Source organism: Pongo abelii, chromosome 17 (genome assembly GCF_028885655.2).
Source record: "Pongo abelii isolate AG06213 chromosome 17, NHGRI_mPonAbe1-v2.0_pri, whole genome shotgun sequence".
NCBI classification, from domain to species: Eukaryota; Metazoa; Chordata; class Mammalia; order Primates; family Hominidae; genus Pongo; species Pongo abelii.
This window is the reverse complement of record NC_072002.2, coordinates 51,572,724-51,593,556: the sequence shown is the minus strand read 5'-3', so window position 1 is coordinate 51,593,556 and position 20,833 is coordinate 51,572,724. Positions and strand designations below refer to the sequence as shown.

The window sequence follows — 20,833 nt, the reverse complement described above, 5'->3', positions numbered from 1 at the left end:
TAATGAGGTCGTTAGGCAGAGAAGTAGAGAAAGGTCTCATAAATGCTTTTCTCTGTTTCCCAGCCCCAGGTAGCTTTTCTGATCTCCCCTGTTGGGTTCTTGCTGGATACACACAGTGTGGCCTTTACTGTCACATAAACACCCTTGAAGGGGTGGCTCTTGCAAACATTAAAGATTGATCATTCATTCTTTTCATCATACTCTTTGCCAGATGCTTATGATGTTCCTGGCACTGTGCTGGCAGCTGCCATGCAAATCGTGCAGGTTATATTTTGCATGAGGGCACCAAACTGTATGCCCAAAGGAAGGGGCACCCTTTTCTAATTTGCATAAAGACACTGCATGGGTGAATAGCTGGAAAGACCAAGAACACAATCCGGATGTGGTTCTCCTTCCATAGAGCTTAGAGGCTGGCAGAAGATAGGGGCAGAGGGAAGGCAGAGAGGAGACCATCCTCCCAAGTACATCACACTGAGGAGCCCTCAGCGCCAGTCTCTACCATGGGGGAAATAGAGGGACAGGGTGTGGGACGGGGACAGCCCCAGGCAGGAAGCAGCCTGCATTGTGGCTCATCTTCAGCTCCCCCCATCTGAGCAGAGCCCCTGTGGGTCTGACTCCCCTGCCGCATCCTGCTCCTGGAGGCTATGGAACCTACTGTCCCACTGTCTCTAGGGACCTCTGCCCCAGGCTTTTCCCTGGGCACCCCTCAGGCCCACGTGCTCTTTTTCTTTCTTTCTTTTCTTTTGAGACAGAGTTTCGCTCTTGTTGCCCAGGCTGGAGTGCAATGGCATGATCTCAGTTCACTGCAACCTCCGCCTCCCGGGTTCAAGTGATTCTCCTGCCTCAGCCTCCTGAGTAGCTGGGATTACAGGTGGCCACCACCATGCCCGCTAATTTTTTTGTATTTTTAGTAGAGACGGGTTTTCACCATGTTGGCCAGGCTGGTCTCAAACTCCTGACAGGTGATCCACCCACCTCGGCCTCCCAAAGTGTTGGGATTCCAGGCATGAGCCACCTTGCCCAGCCCAGGTGCTCTTTTTCTAATGGAGGTTTACTGAGATACTCAGGGAAACGTGCTCAGGAGGGAAGTTGGGGCACTCTCCCTAGACTAAAGGTCCCAAAGCCTGGCATAGCCAGTTAGCTTAGCTGGCCTGAGTTGATAGGCGGATCATCCCAGATAGTTTCTTCCTGCCACCTCGTGTTATCCAGTTTTCCCTCAAGCATCCTAGGGCTTCATCCTCCCTCTGGGCAGTCCCTGCCTCTACCACCTCTCTGGGCTTCCAAGACCAGCCCACTCCCACATTAGTCACCACCAGCCTTGGTCGCCAAAACCAGTGCCTACTGCTGGCCCATGCTTCAGGCTTTTGCCCACAGCTTCTGCGGAGACAGCAAAGGCAACAGAAGGGAACCAAGCCTTTCTCTCAGCCCAGCTTCCCTGAGTTTCTTGCCAAAGTATCTGTACAGGGGACCTCTCTTCCCACTGGGCAGGAGACATCCCAGGGTCACAGTGTCGGAAGACAGGAGGAAGGTCCTTGGTCTTCCGGTTCCTCGGTTCTGCGGGCAGCACCCCCTCCCAGTTTGCTGGGAAGACCCTATTTGCATAGCTGGTCCCTGCTGAGAGGATCTTAGCCATGGACTGGGGGTGGAAGACCTCCATGCCTGGTGCAGCTTCCCTGACAGTGAGGGTGCGTCCCTCTGTGTGAGCAGGCACAGTGGCCCAGGAGGAAAAAGTGGTAGTGTGAGGCCTTCTTGCCCTTTATTTCACCCACTGGGGGCTGCTAGCCCCCTCCCCTTTCCCCACAGCCCTTCTGCAGGGCTCGGCCCCTTGTGTGTCCCCCCAACCAGCATCTCAGTGTTGAGGTTTCCTTGGCATCTCCTCCCCAACCCTCCACAGTGCTCTGTGTGAGCCCCCATCTTACCCCAACCCTAGGCCAACTGCAGCTTGCATCCCCCAGCCAGGGTGGGCAACTGTCTACCCTGCCAAGAGCCCTGGGCTAGGGAAGGTGACCCCCAGAGGGTCCAGGCACTCAGGGTTTCTGTCTCAGATGCCCTGCCCCAGGGCAAAGCCCGCAGTAGCCAGAAAAGGCAGTGCAGCTACATCATTGTCCCCATGGGCATGAGGGGAAGGGCCAGTGTGGTGGGCACTGCTGACCTCTGTCCCCTTGGCTCCCTACAGCGCAGAGCCCCACCGCCGCGGACCCCCTGCAGCAGGCCTACGCCGGAGTGCAGCAGTATGCAGGTCGTTAGTATCCACGCGTCCCCACGGCTCCTTCCCCAACTCCGTTTATCTCTCCACGCCTGTGACACCAGTGCCCCCTCAGACCTGGGGCCAGCACTGCATGGGGTGGGGAGAGAGAGTGGAAAGAGGGGGGGCCGTGCTGGCAGAGACCCTCCAGGCTGCCTTCTTGTCAGCGGGCCACCGAGAGTGCCCCTTCAGTGGGGTTGGGCAGAACTTCAGGCAAGTGGGCAGGCCAGGTGGAAGTTTCACCCTTGCTGGGCAGTTACCTGTCTTTGAGGCCAGATTTCCCTTCCCCAAGGAGCTTCCAGGGCCACTTTGCCCAGGAGCACCAGGTCTGACACCAGCACCACAGGCGAGGCTGGACCTGGGTGCTGCCCACCATGGGCCACAGTCACTGGCCCAGGAAGCACAGATGCCTGGTTTGAGAGAAGGAGGGCCTCTAGAAGAGATACCATTTCCCCATTCCCTTCCTCACACACTGGCAGCAGGATGGGGCTCCAGCAGGTGTGACAGGGAGCAGAGGAGGAGAGGTGGGAAGGGACAGCCCTGAGTGAGCAGAGGGCCTGGGATCACTGAGCCCAAGCCGAGCTGTCAGCCAGGCTTCTCTCTTTCTGTCACCCCCGGACTACACAGCACCCCATCATCGTCCCTGCCTAGCCTGTGTCCTACTGCCTGACCTGATCGGGGTCTCTCTTCCCTGTGCTTAGAAGAGCCAGTGCTGTCTCCCATGAGTGCAGTGGGGCTACCTGGCAAGGGGTGAGGGGACAGATGAAGCTGGCCTGGCACATCTGGAGCCCAGAGGAGGTGCTGTCACCTCTTGGGTCCCCTGAGCTCTGACTTCAGGCTCTGCTGCTATGGGAGCCAGGCCAGGCAGAGGAGGGAGCCGGCCACTCCTGTCCTACCTGGGGCCCTTTCCAGTTGGACAATCAGGTTTATCCAACTCAGTCCTCTGTCCCTGGGGACTACCCCCTGGCAGCCTTCCCAGAGGCCAAGTCCACACCTCAGGTGGCCCCCCACCTCCCACACAGGTGCCATTTGAGTGGGAGTGAGGGCCTGCCAGCTGGAGTCAGCTGTGGCTCAAAGTGGGAAATCCTTCCTGTGGATTCCAGGTGGTGTGGGGTGATCTTGTCCAGGCCATTTTGGTGTTTTTAATTATCCATGATTGTGTGTTATGCACACGTGTGTTTCATCCACTATTTCAAATTCAACTTGCCTCCCCCAAAACATACACACACGCACGTGCATGTGTGCATGTAATGTATGCACACATGCACTAACACCATGTACACAAGTGCACGCGTGCACACACACGTACACACACCCACACACTTGCGTGTATGCATGTAATGTACACACACGTACACACACATACACCCACACACATGCATGTATGCGTGTAATGTACATACACCCATACACATGCATGTACGCATGTAATGTACACACATGTACACCCACACTTGCATGTACACATGTAATGTACACACACATCCTCACACATACATGCATGTATGCATGTAATGTACACACACGTACACACACCCACACACGCATTTCCACTCTTCACCTTGCAACTCCTCTGTTAGTCCGGGAACTGAAAGCCGGCTTTGTCCTAAGTGGCTGAGTGGCAGGGTGCTTTTTGGCTGATCTGCTTTTACTGCCTGCACTGAAATCTCTCTCTTTCTTCCTGCTTCCACTCTCTGCCTTGTCGCCGGCTCTTGCTTCTTGTCTTGGGCCTCCAGCAGCCGCCTACCCTGCTGCCTATGGTCAGATAAGCCAGGCCTTTCCTCAGCCGCCTCCAATGATCCCCCAACAGCAGAGAGAAGGTGAGTTTGCAGGCCAGCTCCTGGGCCCCTCCCTCCCCCTGTTGTCCCCAAAGAGGCTGCTCACCTGGGCCTTGGGCTGGGGTGTGCATTGGAAAGGTGACCACGTTTGTGTGCTGTGTTGAGGTGGGCAAGGGAAGACAGCAGTGCTGTGAGGAGTGGCGCTCTCCAACTTAAGGGTAGAGGTCCGCTTCTTGTGGGCAGCTCTGTACACCAGAGTGGTGTCTGGCCCAGGGGCAGGGGCCTGGACAGAATGCCCTGAGGGCTGGCAGGTCCCATACGAGGCGCCTTTCCTACTCCCTTCAATCATTGCTGCTGGCCTGACACAGAGCTCACATATCGAAACCTTGGTCTATGAGAACCCTTTCCGAATGGTTGGGTTTGTGTTTCTTCTTTGGCAAGCCCTTGAACCATCCCTTAAACAGAACCTAGCAGAGGTTAGGCATGTGTGTACCAGTGGAGGCCTTGTCCTTGACCCAGGGAGTTTCTGGTCTTCCAGAGGAGATAGAGGCCCATCCTTGGGGTCGTCACTGGAGGGCCCCCCACTGTGTTCCCAGGGAGAATAGCTGGGAGATGAGACTCCAACAACATGGTGGATTGCAGAACCAGTTCTGATAGCTGTGTGCATTGAGGAAAAGATGGTAACCAGGCTGAGAGCGTCAGGAAGGGAAGCCCCAGAGGAGGTGGGGTCCAAGAATCCCCCTCCTCTGACGGGCAGGATTTGGCCAGTGGGGAGGGTGGGGAGAAGCAGGAGTGTTCATGGCTGAGGGGAATGAGAGAGGGAGATGAGTTTATCACCCACAGAAGCTGTGACATCTGGGTGACCAGGAAAGGCAGGTGGAGCTCCCAGGGCAGGACTGCGTGGGCAGGATGAGAAGAGATGGGAATGCCCCAGTGCGGGCCTAGTGGAAGAAGGGGGTGATCCTGGAAAGCTGTGTCCCAAGGCCCTGGTGTGAACATGGCAGGACAGCAAGATCTTTGGGTCAGATGCCAGGGACCTCAGAATGCCAGTCAGTGTCTTCCCATCCCAGTGCCTAGGTACCCACATAAGCAGGAAGACAGGAGGCTGGATGAACAGGCCCACCCTCTGGGACTCTGTGGGCCTGCCACAGAGAGCTCAGCTTGAGGGGGCAGGACACTAACAAGGTCCCATTCTCTCTACCCCTATGGAAACGGTCACTGGGTAGTGAGGCACCAAATCTGCCCCTGCAGCCCGTGTGGTCAGAGCCTTCCGGTGGCCTCCAAAAGCCTGACTCACAGCCCCTGCAGCACAGAGTCCTGGAGCCCTCCGATGTAGGTTAGTCCTGGAAAGAGCCTCAAGAGTCTGCCGGTCCAACATCATTTGACAGGCCCCAGTGCCAGACAAGTCCCTCAGACCCCAAACAGGTGCCACAGCCTGCCTGGCTGAGAGCCTGGCCTTCAGAGAAAACCCTTTTGGGTGGGACTCTGGCACCTCCTTCCCCTGTGAGTCTGAACAAATCACTCTATGCCCTCAGCCTCAGTGTCCTCACAGCAAAATGAGGAGAGTGGGGAGCGTTCTCTGGAGGGGTGTGAGGACGAAGCTAGCTGAGTCTGTCCCCGAACTCCATTCTGCAAGTGTCTGTGCACACTGCCCTTCTTTTACCAAGCTACCACCCCTTCCAAGGCTGTGCATGAGGCATACTGCCCCAGCTCACACCTAGCAGGCAACTTCTGAGATCAGGGGCATCAGGGCTTCCCATGCCCAGGAAAGCCAAGTTACAGGGACCCAGAGGGGTGCACAGGAAGGCCCAGCCCATACCCTGCCTCACGCTGCTGCAGCTGAGGGACACTGGGCTACCACTGGTGAAGTGGGGATGGGGGTGGTCCCCTCATCAGGCTGCAGCCCTGGGCCTGCCCTGCCCTTGCCTTCCCCACAGTCCAAGCCTTCATCAGTCAGACCGGGGCCACAAGGGGTGGGGTCCAGGAGTCCCCATGTTGCCCGCTCCAGCTGCAGAACAGAGAGCTGTGCCTATAGGCCCTGATATCTCTTCTCCCACTGGTGCCATTGTCAGCTCCCTGAATCACTCTGGCCTATTGGCTCAGGGGTCTCTAAATCCTGCCCCACCCCTCACACAGCTATAGGTCAATGGCACCCTGCCCAACACACATGACAGCCCCTACTGCAGGCCTTAAACTGAGGCCCCCATGGGCCCCTCTGCCCCTCTCCCACCCTACACTCTGCACCATCTCATGTGCATAGCTCTGAACTCCTCCTCATTCCTTCTTGCCATCTCTGAGCAGCTGCAGTTCCTGCCCCCTCACCCACCCTGCTCCCTAGTCTAGGCCCTCTGTGGCCAATCCTGGATCCAGCCTCTCCTTGGGGTGGCAGGATCTGCTGCTATTGTCCCCATTCTCCCAGGCCATGGTGCATGGGTTGAGCCACCCCAGGGATGCAGGGGATGGGGAAGAGTAACGCACGATACCAACAGAGCCGCACAGCATGGGTGGGTGAGAGCGTGGCACTGGGAGTGGTTTGTCAGGAAGGCTTCTGTGGGTCTGGAAGGATGAGCAGAGGTTGGCAGCACATAGAGCTGGGGAGGCAGGAGGTCCAGGCAAGGGGAACAGCAGGAGCAACAGTGCAGCTGCTGCAGAGTCCAAGGTGCGCATGGGGCCAGGGAGAAACAGGCGCAAGGTGGGCTGGAGCCTGGCCAAAGCCGTGTCCCACAGAGTTGTCCGAGTCATGGACAAGAAAGAAGGCTGCGTTCCTCCAACCCTGCCAAGAGTTGGCTTCTTTATGTCATGGTCCCCTCCCCATGTGGAATGTCATGGAAATACCAGGATATTCTGGTGGCAGGGGAGGACCCTTCTGCCACCTCCTCATCTTTGAGCTGAGCCTGAAAACAGACAGATGCCTGAATTCCCCAGAGGCCATCTGCCCCACAGATGGGACAAGGTTGCCCTCAGGGATGGCTGCCGCAGTGGCTCTGCCAGGGCTGCAAGGTGGTCAGGGGTAGCCGCTTTCTGTCTCTTCAGCTCCGCTTCACCATTTCTCAGAAGGCTGGGCTGGACCACATTGGTCTCTAAAGTCCTGCCAGCTCTGCCATCTGCATGTTCTGTAATCTGTGAATGAGGGAGTGCAGAAGGGCTTGGCAGTAGCTGGAGTTAGACAGTGTGTGGGCTCACTGTCCAGGGGAAGGGACTAGAGCCGCTGCCCTGGCTTCTTCGTCAGGCCTGGGCTAGAGAGTCATCCCTGGGGCTCCGCCACACACCGCACATGTGGGATTGAGCCTGCGGGCCCTGTCTGTGAAGACTTCTTATCTCTAAGGAGAATAGATGTAGCTTCCACATAAAGCAGCTTGCAGAACTTGAACTCGGAGCCAGGGCCCCAAGTCAAGGCAAGTGTCAGCATGGGCTGGAGCAATCAGGGCCTGGAAGAGTGAGGATGGGAGGAGGAAGGAAGGTGTGTGTGGGGCTGGAGGGGGCCAGGCAGGAGGACACAAGAAGGAGCATGCCCCTGGGAGCAGCCAGTCTGGTTGAAGAGAAAAACCTCCAGACATAAAAGAGAAAGAGCCCCACCCCAGAGGATGAAGTGTGGATTCGGGCACGAGCAGGGAGAGGCTGGAGGTTCTTTCAGCGAGGGAGGGTATGGGGAGCTGGGGGCCATCGAGGGCACATTCACAGTGCATGAACCAGTGGGAAGACAGCATGGTTGGAGGGGACAGGGTGAGGGGAGGGCCACCAGAGCTCGGGGGTATCCAGCACCAGGAACCCCTGGAAGGGGGTGAGGGAGCACGTTTGTGCCCGGTTCTGAATGTGCCGTCCCCCAGCAGGATGCCCGGGAGCCAGCAGTCCAGGGAGGGGAGGCCGAAGGGCTGGGGTGGGCAGAGGGCACAGGGCGAGCACCAAGGAGGGAGGAGGCCAGTGGCTCCTTGGGCAGCTTTAGGGGTTGGGGAAATTTTTGTTCTAGGCTGTGGACCTCGAGGGAGTAGAGATAGATGGAGAAAAGGAGGAGAGTAGAAAGTAGAGGAGCAGAAGAGAAGGTGCAGAGTCTCTAAATCAAACCTTTACTCCAGAACTGGGTTGTCTGGCAGCCTCACGGCTCCCAGAGAACAAGGATGGTTGGCTCTGGCTGTGAAAGCCATGCAGCGGCCCATGTTGGTGCCTTACAGCCTTCACTGTTCAGCTCGTGCCTAGGTTTCCAGCAGCCTCTGGTCAGAACCTTGCTTCTTACACAACGCTAGGTGTAGCTGGTTCCTTCCCATTCCCACCACAGCTTGGATACCATCATTGAAATGACCACAAGTCACTTTAAAAGATGAAATTATATGTGGCATATGCTATCTAAGACGCATCTTGGAACGATTTCCATTTCAAAGAGTTAAAATTGAGCGTTTTGACTATTTCAAAAGAAACAGGTAAATAGTTATTGGGAATTTTAGAAAGCTAAAGCCCTACATAGTGTTCAGGGAGTCTGGGATATTGAGATTTTTTGGTAGCAAGAGGGAGAGAACTCACACTACGGAGACAGACAGGCTGGGCTCATGTCCTGGCTCCAGGCCCCTCCCAGCTGTGCATGTTTTGGCAGGTGACTTAACCTCTCTGGGCCTCACTTCCTCATCTGTAAAGTGGCAATGATGATAATAACGTCACAGGGTTGCTGTAAGGATTAAGTGAGTTAGAGACATGTAAAGTGCTCAGAACAGCCTGACACGTAGTTTGTGCTGCTGAAGTCGCAGGGCTGTTACTGTGGTAACAAAATGAAGAACCTTCATGTCATGAGGCTGGAGGGTTCCCTGGCTAATCATAGAGCCTCGGTTGCAGCCCTTCCTACGGACCTACACAGGAGGAGACAGGATAAATCTTGGTTTCCTGGGTGTGTGGAACTGGGCAGGACAGTTGGGCCATTAGGGGCAGATGAGAAAGAGAGGCTGCAGGCCAGGGGGAGGATGGGCACCCCAATCCCAGAGTCTGAGCCTGGCCTGCGAGAGGGGAAAGTGGGGTGTCTCCCCGGTACAGGACACGGCTGCCCCAGGGGATGCCCTGGTCCCCCCAGAGCAGGGGCAGGGCAGGAGGGAGGCCTCCCGGATCTCCCGGGACTTCCCTATCTTCAGCACCTGGTTTCCAGAGACACAGCAGTAGGTCGACTCCGCCTCTGGAGCCCTAGGGTTTCCAAGCCTCTGCTACGGATCCATTTTATAGAAAAGACGACTGAGGCACAGAGAGGTTCAGTGACTTGCCCAAGGGCAGAGCAGAGACCGGAGCTCAGACCCGGGGCTCAGCATCCCTGCCTCTTCCGGGGCACCCTTGGATCTGGAATGAGACCCCCCCTCCTAACCTTGTCCCCACCCCTCCCTGCTGTGCTGCCTAACTCGCTCACCTCTCCTCTGTCTCTCTCTTCCCCCACCCCGCCATCCCTCCTCCCCCGCCCACCCCCTCCCCTCACCGCAGGGCCCGAGGGCTGTAACCTGTTCATCTACCATCTGCCCCAGGAGTTTGGGGACGCTGAGCTGATGCAGATGTTCCTCCCTTTCGGTAATGTCATCTCCTCGAAAGTGTTTGTGGATCGGGCGACTAACCAAAGTAAATGCTTTGGTGGGTAAAGATAACAAACCAATTAGCTTCACCTAGGACAGGGCGGTGCTCGCACCAACCTACCGGTGTCCGACTGCTTTTAACCTGCTCCTTCACATTGCCCCCGCCCCAGCTGCTCCATGGCCCTTGCCAGCCTCATCGCACCCTTCTCTCTCCCACTACTCCTTTTGCTTCTTGGCTTTCCCTTACCCACCCAACCTGGCTCCCCATCTCCCACTCCCAATCCAAGAAATGGGTTTCCTCTTCCAGCCAAATTCCAACCTTCTGAGAAGGGAAAGGGGCCACCTTGACAGGGGTAGCAGGGGCAGCAGGCAGAGCCCAGCCACACCCATTCCCCCAGTAGCCCCTCTCCTCTCATGGTGAGTGGCCTGGCCTGAGCCCGAGGCTAAATCAGAGCGTGACACCTGGGCAGGGCAGTCACCTAGCCAGGCCCCTCTCCTGCCCGTCCCTTCGCCTCCTCTCTCCAGCTCTCTGTCCTGCCCCAACTCCTTCTCTGTCTACCCTGCTTTTTGCTCCCCTCCTGCCCTCCCCACTCACCTGCCTCAGGCCACCAGAGCTGGGCATTGTTGAGGAGTCAGGAAGAGGAGACTGGTCCCTGCCCTCAGGAAGCCTAAGCGCTGAGCTTAGATGAAAATTATGTTTATAGCAGTGAAATCTGCGAGGCACCTAATAATGAAGCGACAAGAAAGGCAGATGGATGTAAATACACAAAAAGGAAGGGAGGGAACTCCAGGTGGGGAGAATTGGATGAGGAAGGCATGGGGCTGGGGTGAGACGAGCCAGAGGACAGTGAGAGGGAGACCAGGCACGGGGGTGTGGTGTCTGTGCTGGGGGGTTTCCACTATGCAGAGGGGGGTGTTTCATGGGGTGTGGTAGGCAGTGGAAACGGTGGGATGTCCTTGAGCTGAGAGTAATAAAAATAAAGTTTGCAGGAAATGTGCCCAAGGCATGGTGTTAGATGGGAGAGGGAAAACTCAAAAGCATCCAGAAGTATGGCTGTCAGATAAAATATAGGATGGCCAGTTAAATTTGAATTTCAGATAGACAAAGGATACATTTTTAGTATAAGTATGTACTTACAGTAAAAAGTATTTATTGTTGATGTGAAGCTTAAATGTAACTGGCATCCCGTGTTTTTATTTGCTAAGTCTGGCAACCCTATCCAGGAAGCGTCAGACCTCCTCCTGGAATTTCATATCACCCTCTCTCCTCCACTCCTCCCTGTTGCCCTCCAACCTCCTCATCCTTCTCCATCAGCCCTTCCTTCTGGGCCAGCCCCTTTCATAAGTCATGAGGACTGAAGAGTCCGGTCCCCAGAGAGCCACATATGGAACCAGAGCTGAGTCTGCTAGAAACTCAGTATCTCCAGGCTGACCCCCAGATTCTGGAGCTGGGAAGAGAGAGTAGGAGGCTGAGTTGCAGGGAACCCAGGTCACAGCTTGAGGGTGGTGGAGGGGAGAGGAGACAGGAGTGCAGCATCAGGAAGCACATGTTAAGGAGTTTCCAGTCTGGAGTCCAACCTTCTGGAATCATGAAGGGCTTGAGGATTCGGAGCATATTCCCCAAAGTAGTCAAGATCTTTGCACCATTGTCCCTTCCCCTATAGAGCTGCCACAGGAAACTTGTGGTCTTTCAATGGCATGGAGTTGCCCCCGCAGCTCATTTCTCTCTGGGTGTGGAAAAACAAAGCAGAAGCAAAAGACAGGGTTGCAGCCCTCCACTCTTTGGTATTTCTCCTTATGAATTACAGTTATGTATGTAAAAACAACAAGCTGGAAATCAGTTGCATCTGCTCTTTAAGTAAGTCCCAAATGTTACATAAATGAGAAGAGCGCTGCTGAGAGCCCAGGAAGCTCTGGGCGCCTCTGCTGGAACAGGTTTAGTCTCCAGCCATAGCTGGGCTTGGCACATTTGCACCGTCCTGGGTGTGGGTGCAGTCCGGCTTTCCAAAGGCATTTCCTTTCAGTCTGCTCTAAGCACTACCCTCTTTAAGCTGTTAGCCCACTTAAATTAGACAGGACTACAGTTTTTTTTTTCTTCCTGCTTTTTAAAGAAACATTCTCTGTATACCTCTAATCTAGCTCTCCTCCTTGAACAAATTTCTGATGTCAAGCATACCAGCCCTGAAAAAACGACAGACTCCTGAGATGCTGGTCCAGCCCAGCTCTTCCTGGTTAAGCCACTTGGGTTCTCTCTCTCACCAGGCAGCTGAGCTTTCTGCCAATATCCCAGAGGCCTTTAAAGTGAAACCTAGGCTGGGCGCAGTGGCTCATGCCTATAATCCCAGCACTTTGGGAGGCTGAGGTGGGCAGATCACTTGAGGTCAGGAGTTCGAGACCAGCCTGGCCAACATGGTGAAACTCCATCTCTACTACAAATACAAAAATTAGCTGGGTGTGGTGGCGTGCACCTGTAGTCCCACCTACTCAGGAGGTGGAGGCAGGAGAACTGCTTGAACCCGGGAAGGGAGGTTGCTGTTAGCCGAGATCACACCACTGCACTCCAGCCTGGCGACATAGCAATACTCCGTCTCAAAAATAAATAACAAAATAAATAAATAAACAAAATAAATAAATAAACAAAAATAAAATAAAGTGATACCTAACTTCAGCATTCTCTCATAGACAAGTCATTTAGCCCTGTGAGCCTCACTCTCTTCCTTTGTGAAAAGGGGATTTTAATCATCGCCCCAGGGATGCTGTGAGGGAGCTTACCCAGGGCAGACCCTCAGGAAGTGCTAGGTCCCCTTTGTTCTTAAAGCGCTATTTTTGCTATAAAAGTGGCCCTATGTTAAAGTGAACTCCTCAAAGGCCACATTCACTCTTGATAAGCACACGTGTAAGTTTATGAGCAGAATCTTCCAGATACCTTCATGAGGGCATGTCTAGCACAAATATTCCTATGTTGGAAGGAGGGCTGGGGGAATACCATAGGGGGATTCTATCTGCGGGCCTTCCCACAGGGCCTGGGAGCAGAAACCTTCTGAGGGTAGGAGGAGGGCAGGAGAGGTAGCTCTGAAAGAAGGAAGACAGTCCTGGAACCATGAACTTGGGAGACAGTGCCCAGAGCCCTGCCACAGGGGCCTCCAGACTGCAGGGGAGGGACCCTGCTCAGACTGCTAGCCAGTTAATAACAGTTCAAGGGAAGAAAAATTCCCTTGACCCTGGACTCTTTCTCAACTCTCGGGCTTCCAGGGACCTCTAAAGTCTTCCAGGAAGGCTGGGCTTCTGCCCTCCTCCAGAACTTCTCTCTGCCCTCCCCACACAGTGGTTCTGCCTGCCGCTACACCTGTGCCCTAGACAGCTCCTCCAGCCCTTTTTATCTTCTTTCCCCTCCCTTCTTTGAGCTCAGGTGGATGATGAGAAGAATGAGGGGCAGCGTGTCCCCCATAGTCGGGCTACCTTGTCCTGGCAGGGACAGGCTTTTGTCCAGCCACCTTCCTTATTCTGGGGAAAGCAGTATCAACACACAATTCACATATTTGAAAACTGCTCTGGTTTACTAAGGACTTGACTTTTACTTGACGTGACTTGACTTTAGTGATTAGACATACAGGTCAGCGGAGGTGGGGACAGGCCAGGAGGGGCTGAGGGGAGCTGGTGGAAATATGGCTGGAGGTGAATCTCATATGGATCGGCCAAAATTCTCCCTGTTTATTCTGGTATCTATATTTATACAGAGATTAGTTTTGTTGCTCTGGGCCCAGCTCTGACCAATTGTTGCACTTGTTCGGCTGCAGGAGCAAACTTGAGCAAGGCAGGAAGGAGAGGAGAGAAAGAAAGAGACGATGGAGGCAGCATCTGGGGCAGAGGGAAATAGGGAAAAGAGCCAGCAGGTAGGGAGAGTGAGGAAGGGCTCTCTTTCTTGGAGAGAAGTCCCAAGGCAGGCCCGAGGTACCACAGACAATTAACTGAGAAGACCGCTTCTACTTCACTCCCGGGTGGCTGTGCATCTCTGTCTTATACCTAATGGCCATTTGGGGACCAGTACGCAATGGGCACGTTCATAGCAACGCCTTGGTATCTCACCAAGCTTTCATATATTTTGCAGGATCTAAGTCCTTTTTACAGGAGAAAAGGCCTCTAAAGTCGAATAAATTCAAGGAAATACTAGACTAAACAAAGCTATGAAGGTTCATTTACTACAACTCGGTGAGGGAGGGGACGTTATTTGTTGATATGCTGGACTGGCCCAGTGGGCCTGGCTCTAAACCTCCTGACCACACAAGCCCTTTCTCGAGGAGCACCTATTAGGGCCAGTTTGGGAAATGCTGGTGTAAAATGTTGTCTGTATAAGGAGATGCATTCAGAGTCCCCCCCAAAGGTGACTTCTGACCTCATTTTGGGAACATGACCTGTGCCCATCTGGGACCTGCGCGGTTGGGCCTGGGAGCCGCAAGGTTGTGCATCCCATCTGGGCACAGGAGTGAACGCGTGGGAAGCGCTTCTGCACGGAGGGCTGTGGCCTGATTTGCACTGATGGTCTTGTGACTTGTTATGGACATATCAGCTGGTGCGTGCTTAGTCCACGGCGCAGGGCGTGGAGAAGAGCGGTGCCGACGGCGCCCGGGGCGAGGTGACGCCCAGGGCCCACCCGGAGCCTGGCGGGGCGGGCAGGGCCGGGAGTGGGGGCGGAGGGGCCGCGAGGGCTCAGCCTCTGGGCCTCCCCCGACGGCCGGGCACCTGCGGTGGCGAGGGGGGCGGCCGGGCCGGCTGTGGAGAAGTTTCTCGGCGGCGCCTCCCTCCCGGCCCCTCGCACTCGTCTCTCTCCCCAGGCCGGCACCCTGTGCCCGCGCGCTGCCAGGCCCCCTCCTGTCAGGGAGGACAGTGTCCAATAAACTCCTCCACCCGCAGGTGTGTCCGCCCTCTCCCGCCGAGGCGAGGGCTGAGGTGCCGGGGCCGGCGGGGGTGGGGGGCGGGCGCCTCTCCGAGCGCCGCCCGGCCGCGGGCCCCACTTGGGGAGCGGGCGCCGGGCGAGTGACGCGGCCAGAGACTAGGCGCAGGTCAGCGAGCCGGGTCCCCGCCAGCGCCCGCCCCGGGAGGGGCCTAGCACGCGCGCGCGGGCTGGAGGGGGGCGGGCACCGGGGCGGGGCCGGGGGCGGGGCCCGAGGGGAAGAGCCTCAGGCCCGCCCCGCCCCCCGTCCCCCGACCCCTCCCCGCCGGCAGCGCCCCGGGCGGCCCCGTGGAAACCCAGGCCCTCGTCCCTCGTGTCTCGCCAGGCTTCGTGAGCTTCGACAACCCGGCCAGCGCGCAGACCGCCATCCAGGCCATGAACGGCTTCCAGATCGGCATGAAGAGGCTCAAGGTGCAACTGAAGCGGCCCAAAGACGCCAATCGCCCGTACTGAGCGCCGGCGGGAGCGTCCCCCGGGGGAGACCAGGACTCGCACAGGTAACCGGGGGCGGCCGGGGCGCGGGGACGGGGGTTGGGAGGGAACCAGACGGACCCGCCGCCTCCTCCGGCCTCCGTGGGCCGGACCCTCACTGGTGCCTTGGACCCGCTGCGCCCGGCTCAACCTGCTCCTCGCCCTGCGCCTCGGGCCAGGCGCAGAGCTGCCGTCACCCCGGCAGAAATGGGCCTGGCCATCTCCCTGTGGCAGGGTCACCAGGGGCAGGAGTGAGGGAGCCAGTCCGGGCGGGTGAGGCGAGCCCTGGGCCTGCGCCTCCGTGTCTACAGTGGCAGTCCTGTTGGCCAGAGAACCCTGGGGTGAACAGGTGGCAAGCTCAGGCTGAGAGAGGTTGGGAGCAGAACAGGCTCTACCCAGGAGAGCTGCAGCCGCCCGCGGGGCCTGCTTCCAGACCCCCGGCTCTCTCCTCCCCAGTTCTCCCAGGAGGGGGCTGGTAGCCTTTAGACACTTGCCCCTGCACCCCTGTCTTTCCCCATAGCTCAGTGAAGAGAGGAAGGACAGGATCTTTCAAAGGGAACTTTACTAAGAAACAAAGCAGGATGGGACGAAAGCTGAGGAGGGTGACGGTACAGCACTGAGATCCTGGGCCCTGCCTGCCCCACATGGGTCATGATAAGTGGAAGTTGTTACCTTTTCTGCTGCGCTGGGTCCTGCCTGGGAGCCGAAGACACAGTCAGCCACGCCTCTTCCAGCCCACGTGTTCCCCTGAGCAAGGTGCTTCCTGTAGAAAGAATGGGGGGAGATTCCCCAGGACATCAAAAGTCAACCTTCAGAATGGTTTTCCCTAGTGCTGTGGCTCTTGCAGCCTCGGCTTCTTCACAGAGCAGAGGTGAAGGCTCCTTTCGGGCCTTTCCAACTCAGCACCCTGCTGCCCTCTGACCGCCCCTCCCTGCCCATGTTCCTCCATTTATTCAGCAGTATTGTGTGCCAGCTACTGTGTTAGGTACTTGGGGTTCAGCAGTGAGCAAGACTGAGAAGGTGGAGACAGACAATAAACAATGACATGTGATCAAAGAATATGATCTAGTATGTCGAGATTGCTGGCTACAGTTAAACCACATGGTCAGTGTAGATCTCATTGAGGAAGTGAATTGGAGCATAGAAGGTGAGGGGAGCAGCCATGCCCCCGCCTCTGAGGGAACAGTCAGTATGGAGGCTGCAAGGTGGGGCTGCAGAGTGGGATAGGAACAGCAAGGGACTGGGTTGCTGGGAGAGTGAGGAGGGCCACCTGATGTGGGGCCTTGAAGGCCATTGCGTGGACTTTGGTCTCTTCTCTGAAATGGGAGATGGAGAGAGCATTGGAGAGTTCTGAATAGGAGAGTGATGGGTAACTTGCATTTCAGTGGGGTCACCCTGGCTTCTGTGTTGATAATAGCTTGCAGGGGGCCAAAGCATAGGTCTACTGCACTGACCACTCAGTCCAGTGTCACAGCAGTTGATGAGAAGTGAAGGAATTAATTTCTAGATTTATTTTGAAAGAGGAGCCAAGGATGAGTCCCAGGCTTTTGGCCCAAGTCACTGGAAGAACAGAGGGATTGGGAGAAAGATTAGGTATGTGAGAACTACACATTTAAGTTGAGTTTCAGAGTCCAGAGTTTGGGAGGGAGGTCTCCAGCTTCTCAGTCTCCCCTCAAATCTTCCACCCAGTGCTAGGGTACAGATACCAACAGAACACCCTTCCTCCACCCAGAAGTAGCAACTGTCACCCTCAGAGAGCAGGGGCCTTCTCTCTGGGGGAGTGCTTGTGTCTCCACTCTCTGCAATCCTGGAGAAGCAAAACCCGTCTTTCCTGCCTCCTGGTTTCCCATCCTTGCCCATTTCTGGCTTGTTTCCCATCCTTGCCCATTTCTGGCTTGTGTCCAGATGCAAACACACATGTTATTCAGAGTTTGGGCACCTTCTTGTGCCAGGCACTGGGCTCAGTACGGGGGATGCAAGGATGAATGAGTCACCATCCCTGCCCTCAAGGAGCTTCTGGCTCTGTGCACACACAGACACCAGGAGGCAGCTTGCAGATGGGGTTATTTCCATAGGAATGGAGGGACGGTTTCGTGAAAGCAGCTTTTTCTGTATATAGGACACTTTTTCTTAAATCAGCATAGCTCTGCCATTAAGGTGTGACCTGGGTTACACCTCTTTGGGCTTCTTTTTTCTCATTAATGAGACTAAGGTGTTAAGAGTCAACTAGAAGATTTGGGGGTAGGGGGATATGAATCAGGCAGGGTCATGCCCCAAGATTCCAAGGGGCACCCCTGAAAGTAGCTTGTCTTAGCCTCCTTGGCTCAAGCCAGGATAAAACCTCTAGGTTAGAAGAATTCCCAGATGAAGGAGGTAGAAGGCAGGTTTATTGTTTGGGATATAAGGTCAGAAGTGCCCACAGGGTTGAACCAGCTGGCATTCAGAGTTGGGGTGGGGGCTTGGGAGGAGTGGTTTAAAACAGAGTGGATTCTTCCACCAGGGCATGCAAAGGGCAGAAAGATCAGAACCCTAGACCTTTACACAGTGCTTACCATGCACCAGGCACTGCTCTGAGAAGTAACAATTAGGAGATGTTAACTACATAGCTACAACTACCTATAAAGTAGGTACTGTTAGTATTTCCATTTCACAGATGGGGCACAGAGAGATTAAGTAGCTTGCCCATCAGCTAGTGAGTCGCAGAGCCAAGCTTTGAAGCCAGGGAGCCTACTCCCCTTCAAGTGAGGAGAATGAGAAGCCCCACACTACCCTCACCCCAACCTATCACCCCAGAGTACCCTGAATGTCCTGAGGGAGCACATATGACACGTCACTTTTCTGGGGTCAGCCATCTAACCACCTCCTTTCTACTAAGCAGTCCTTTAAAAAACTACTATGTGACATAACTCCTACAGTAAAGTTGACATTTAATTTTCATTTAGACAGTATTTTAACAAATGGTGCTGTCAGGCTTCCCAGCCCAAGACTGTTGGAAGCTCTAATAGAAGGAGGTTGCTAAGAAGAGATAGGGAGGTTCTCAAGGTAGCCTTGGGGACTGCAATGAGAAGTGGCTGCCCTCGGACTGCCAGCAAGGGAGGAAAAGCCACAAAAAAGCAGCTAAAATACTGCCGGGTATCACAGGCCAGTAAAGGGTATTCATTCGTGCTGAGGCCTGAGCTGCAGCCCCAGGTGCTCAGAAGGGCAGGAAGCCTGAACAGGGGCCGAGGGACCAGCCATAGCTGGGAGCAAAGTGGGAGGTGGAAGGGAGACCTCAGGGCTAGGGCAGCTGCCCCATGGTAGTGCAGGCTTTCTAAGGCCAAGTCAGAAGGGAGTGGGGGCAGACCTGGGGGAGGGAGAGGGGCCTAGGCAGGGCAGCTGTGGGCAGTACAGTTGGGCTTTGGTTCCATGAAGGAAGGTCCTGAGTGGGGTGGGATCAGGGTTGGAGTCAGTGACTCTCCTTCCTGGCTGGTTTTCTGCTTCCCCGCTGCCCTACCCCTCTGGCGGCTTGGGTTTGTTGTCTTGTGCTAAGACTGGAGTTTCTCTAAGCAATCTTTGCCAGGAAACTAAATAAGGAAGGAAGCAAAGGCAGTAAGAGTAGGCAAAAACCTGCATGTGGCCAGGTCCACAGCCAGCGGGCAGAACACACCAAGCCTGGCCCCGCCCAGCTCAGAGATTGGCCTCTGAGCCCCTTGTTCTGCCACCGCTTACCAGACACACTGGGCTCCAGCAGCAGGCCAGGTTCTCAGACTCCTAGCACTCCAGTTCTATGGCTGGAGAGTGCACCAAGCATCTTGTCCTGACCCCAGTGAGTCCTGTGACTCTGGCTCTGAGTATGCTTTTGGAGAGTGTCGGGTCCAGGCTTTGCAGGCACAGGTGCTTTGGGTCTGACCTATAGAGGGCCAGGCTGTGGCTTTCGGCCTGGCCGTCCTTTGCTTGAGTCCAGCTGATTTTAGGACCTGAGATCTGAATTGGTTCAGCCTGGCCATAATTTCCTCACCCAGCTCGGTGAGTTGGACTTTACCATGCCGGTCAGTGATCCCACTGCCACACCTAGGGCTGTGCTCTGTGAGCCTCCACCCCGAGAGTGGTTGGGAAAGGGTCACCCTGCAGGCAGAAGAGGAGCTGCTTCCTAATGAAGACAGTAGCCAGCTGAGCCCGTGGAGTCTTGGGGGCTCCTCAGGGACTGAGTGTGAGGGTGTGTTATGTGTCTAGGGCCACGCATGTGTGAGAGATGAGGGTGTATGTGAGGAAGTTCCCTAGATTGAGCTTTAGGGACAGGGGCTGTGTGCTATTCAGGTTTGTGCTGCAGTACACAGGACAGTGCCTGGCCCTGACAAGCAGTTGCACTCTAAAGCTGGGAGAGGAGCAGGCAGAGTGGGAAGGAGTAAACGCCCATGAGGGGCTCAGGGCTGGAATGGAGGGAGAAAGAGGAGAGTCCCAGAGAGTCCCTGAGTTGCAGTTGCCACAGCCCCCATCTGATGGCAATACCCTCCTTAGTTCCTTAGGCCTCTTCTCCTGTGCCAATGGGACCTCCCATTGGCCATCCTGGGTGGGTCTAAGGGCTTCTGGCAGGAGTTGGAAGTGGCATTTCAGGACTTGGTGGGCATGGGATGGTCCCTGATCTGGGGGAAGGAGATCCAATGTTGGAAGAACAAAGAACCCAGCCCTGGTGGGCAGGCAGGCTGGGGTCTGCAGAGGAGGAGTCTGGGGTGCTTCTGTGAAGGCTGAGCTGGAGGCCGGGCTTGGGCTCAGCTTCTTTGCTCCTCATCCACAGTGATATTTTAAGATCCCAGGCCTCCCTTCCTCCCTCCCTGAAGGAAAGCATAAAGCTAAGAGTGAAAGTCCACTGTATGTAGAAGCCTGTGGACTGGAAAGCCTGCAGATCAACCTGGCACACAGGCCTTGGCCCAGGCCTGAGTGCCACAGGGGAGCAGGGCATCCAGTGCAAGCTCAAGATAACTATGGGGAGGGATGGAGCTAGGGACCCCAAATCCCAGGTGCAGCAGAGGACTATGAAGTGGTGAGGGGTGGAGAAGTCAACCGAAAGTTGAATCATCTGATGATTCCTGATAGGGAAAAGAACTCATTCTCAAACACTTAGGGCTCCACCAGGAAAGAAAGCCGAAGGTTGGGGCCTTGCGGTGGGCCAGGCTGGAAAGCTGTTCATGGTGGGGTGTGGGGTGAGGGGGTGGGAAAAGAGGATGGGGTAAGGAGCAGGGGAAGTCAGCAGAGCAAGAGTGGGAGCAGCAGAGGCTGGAGGCGCTCGCCTCTGTGCCCCCTGCAGGGCACCCTCCAGCCTTCCATGTGGCGCTTTTATGGGTCAGGGCTGCAGAACCTTCGAAGGGCTTCATGTGCCTAGATGCAGCCTCAGTTTGGTTACACAGGCCACTTGGGAGCAAGGCAAAGAGTGTGAGCAAAGAAAGAGGGTAAGGCAAATGCAAGATGAACTCAGTAGTGCCAAGGCATGTTTCTAGAATTCCAAGAACACTGATGAATTTTACCCTGAATCTCAAAATGAACCCTGCTCAGGTTCTGAGGAAAGTAATTTGAGGTGGAGCTGAAGCGGGGGAGGGCCATAACCTCCACAGTGGGTGCCCTTGCAGCCTTCTCTAGGATGGTGGCCAGGGTGGGTCCACAGGGTGGGAGGGCTGAGCTGCTGCCAGCCTGGGTGGTACTATGGCAGCAAAGCGTTTTGTAGATGGACCCCGTGGACACAGCAGTTACCATAGCAAGCCTCTGACCTACCCAGCTGACCAGGGCCACCTTGACAGACATCCCCTGCTGTCCCACAGGCTGCAGTCACAGAAAGCTGAGGATGGGGGGAGCGCCACCCCTGGGGGAGAGAAAGAATCAA

The 20,833-nt window shown here is 55.7% G+C and overlaps 1 protein-coding gene across 52 annotated transcripts in view; it reads left to right on the top strand.

Annotated features, from left to right (window-relative positions):
- CELF4 (CUGBP Elav-like family member 4) overlaps window positions 1-20,833 on the top strand; it is a 324,300-nt gene that overhangs the window by 298,619 nt on the left and 4,848 nt on the right. For 7 of the 52 annotated variants that reach the window (XM_024235761.3, XM_054537574.2, XM_024235751.3 and 4 more), the window contains exons 9-12: window positions 2,177-2,242; window positions 3,982-4,065; window positions 9,472-9,555; window positions 14,834-15,005. In XM_024235761.3, the coding sequence (XP_024091529.1) occupies window positions 2,177-2,242; window positions 3,982-4,065; window positions 9,472-9,555; window positions 14,834-14,961 (362 nt within the window). In that variant the 3' untranslated portion in view covers window positions 14,962-15,005. 52 annotated transcript variants of the gene reach the window in all.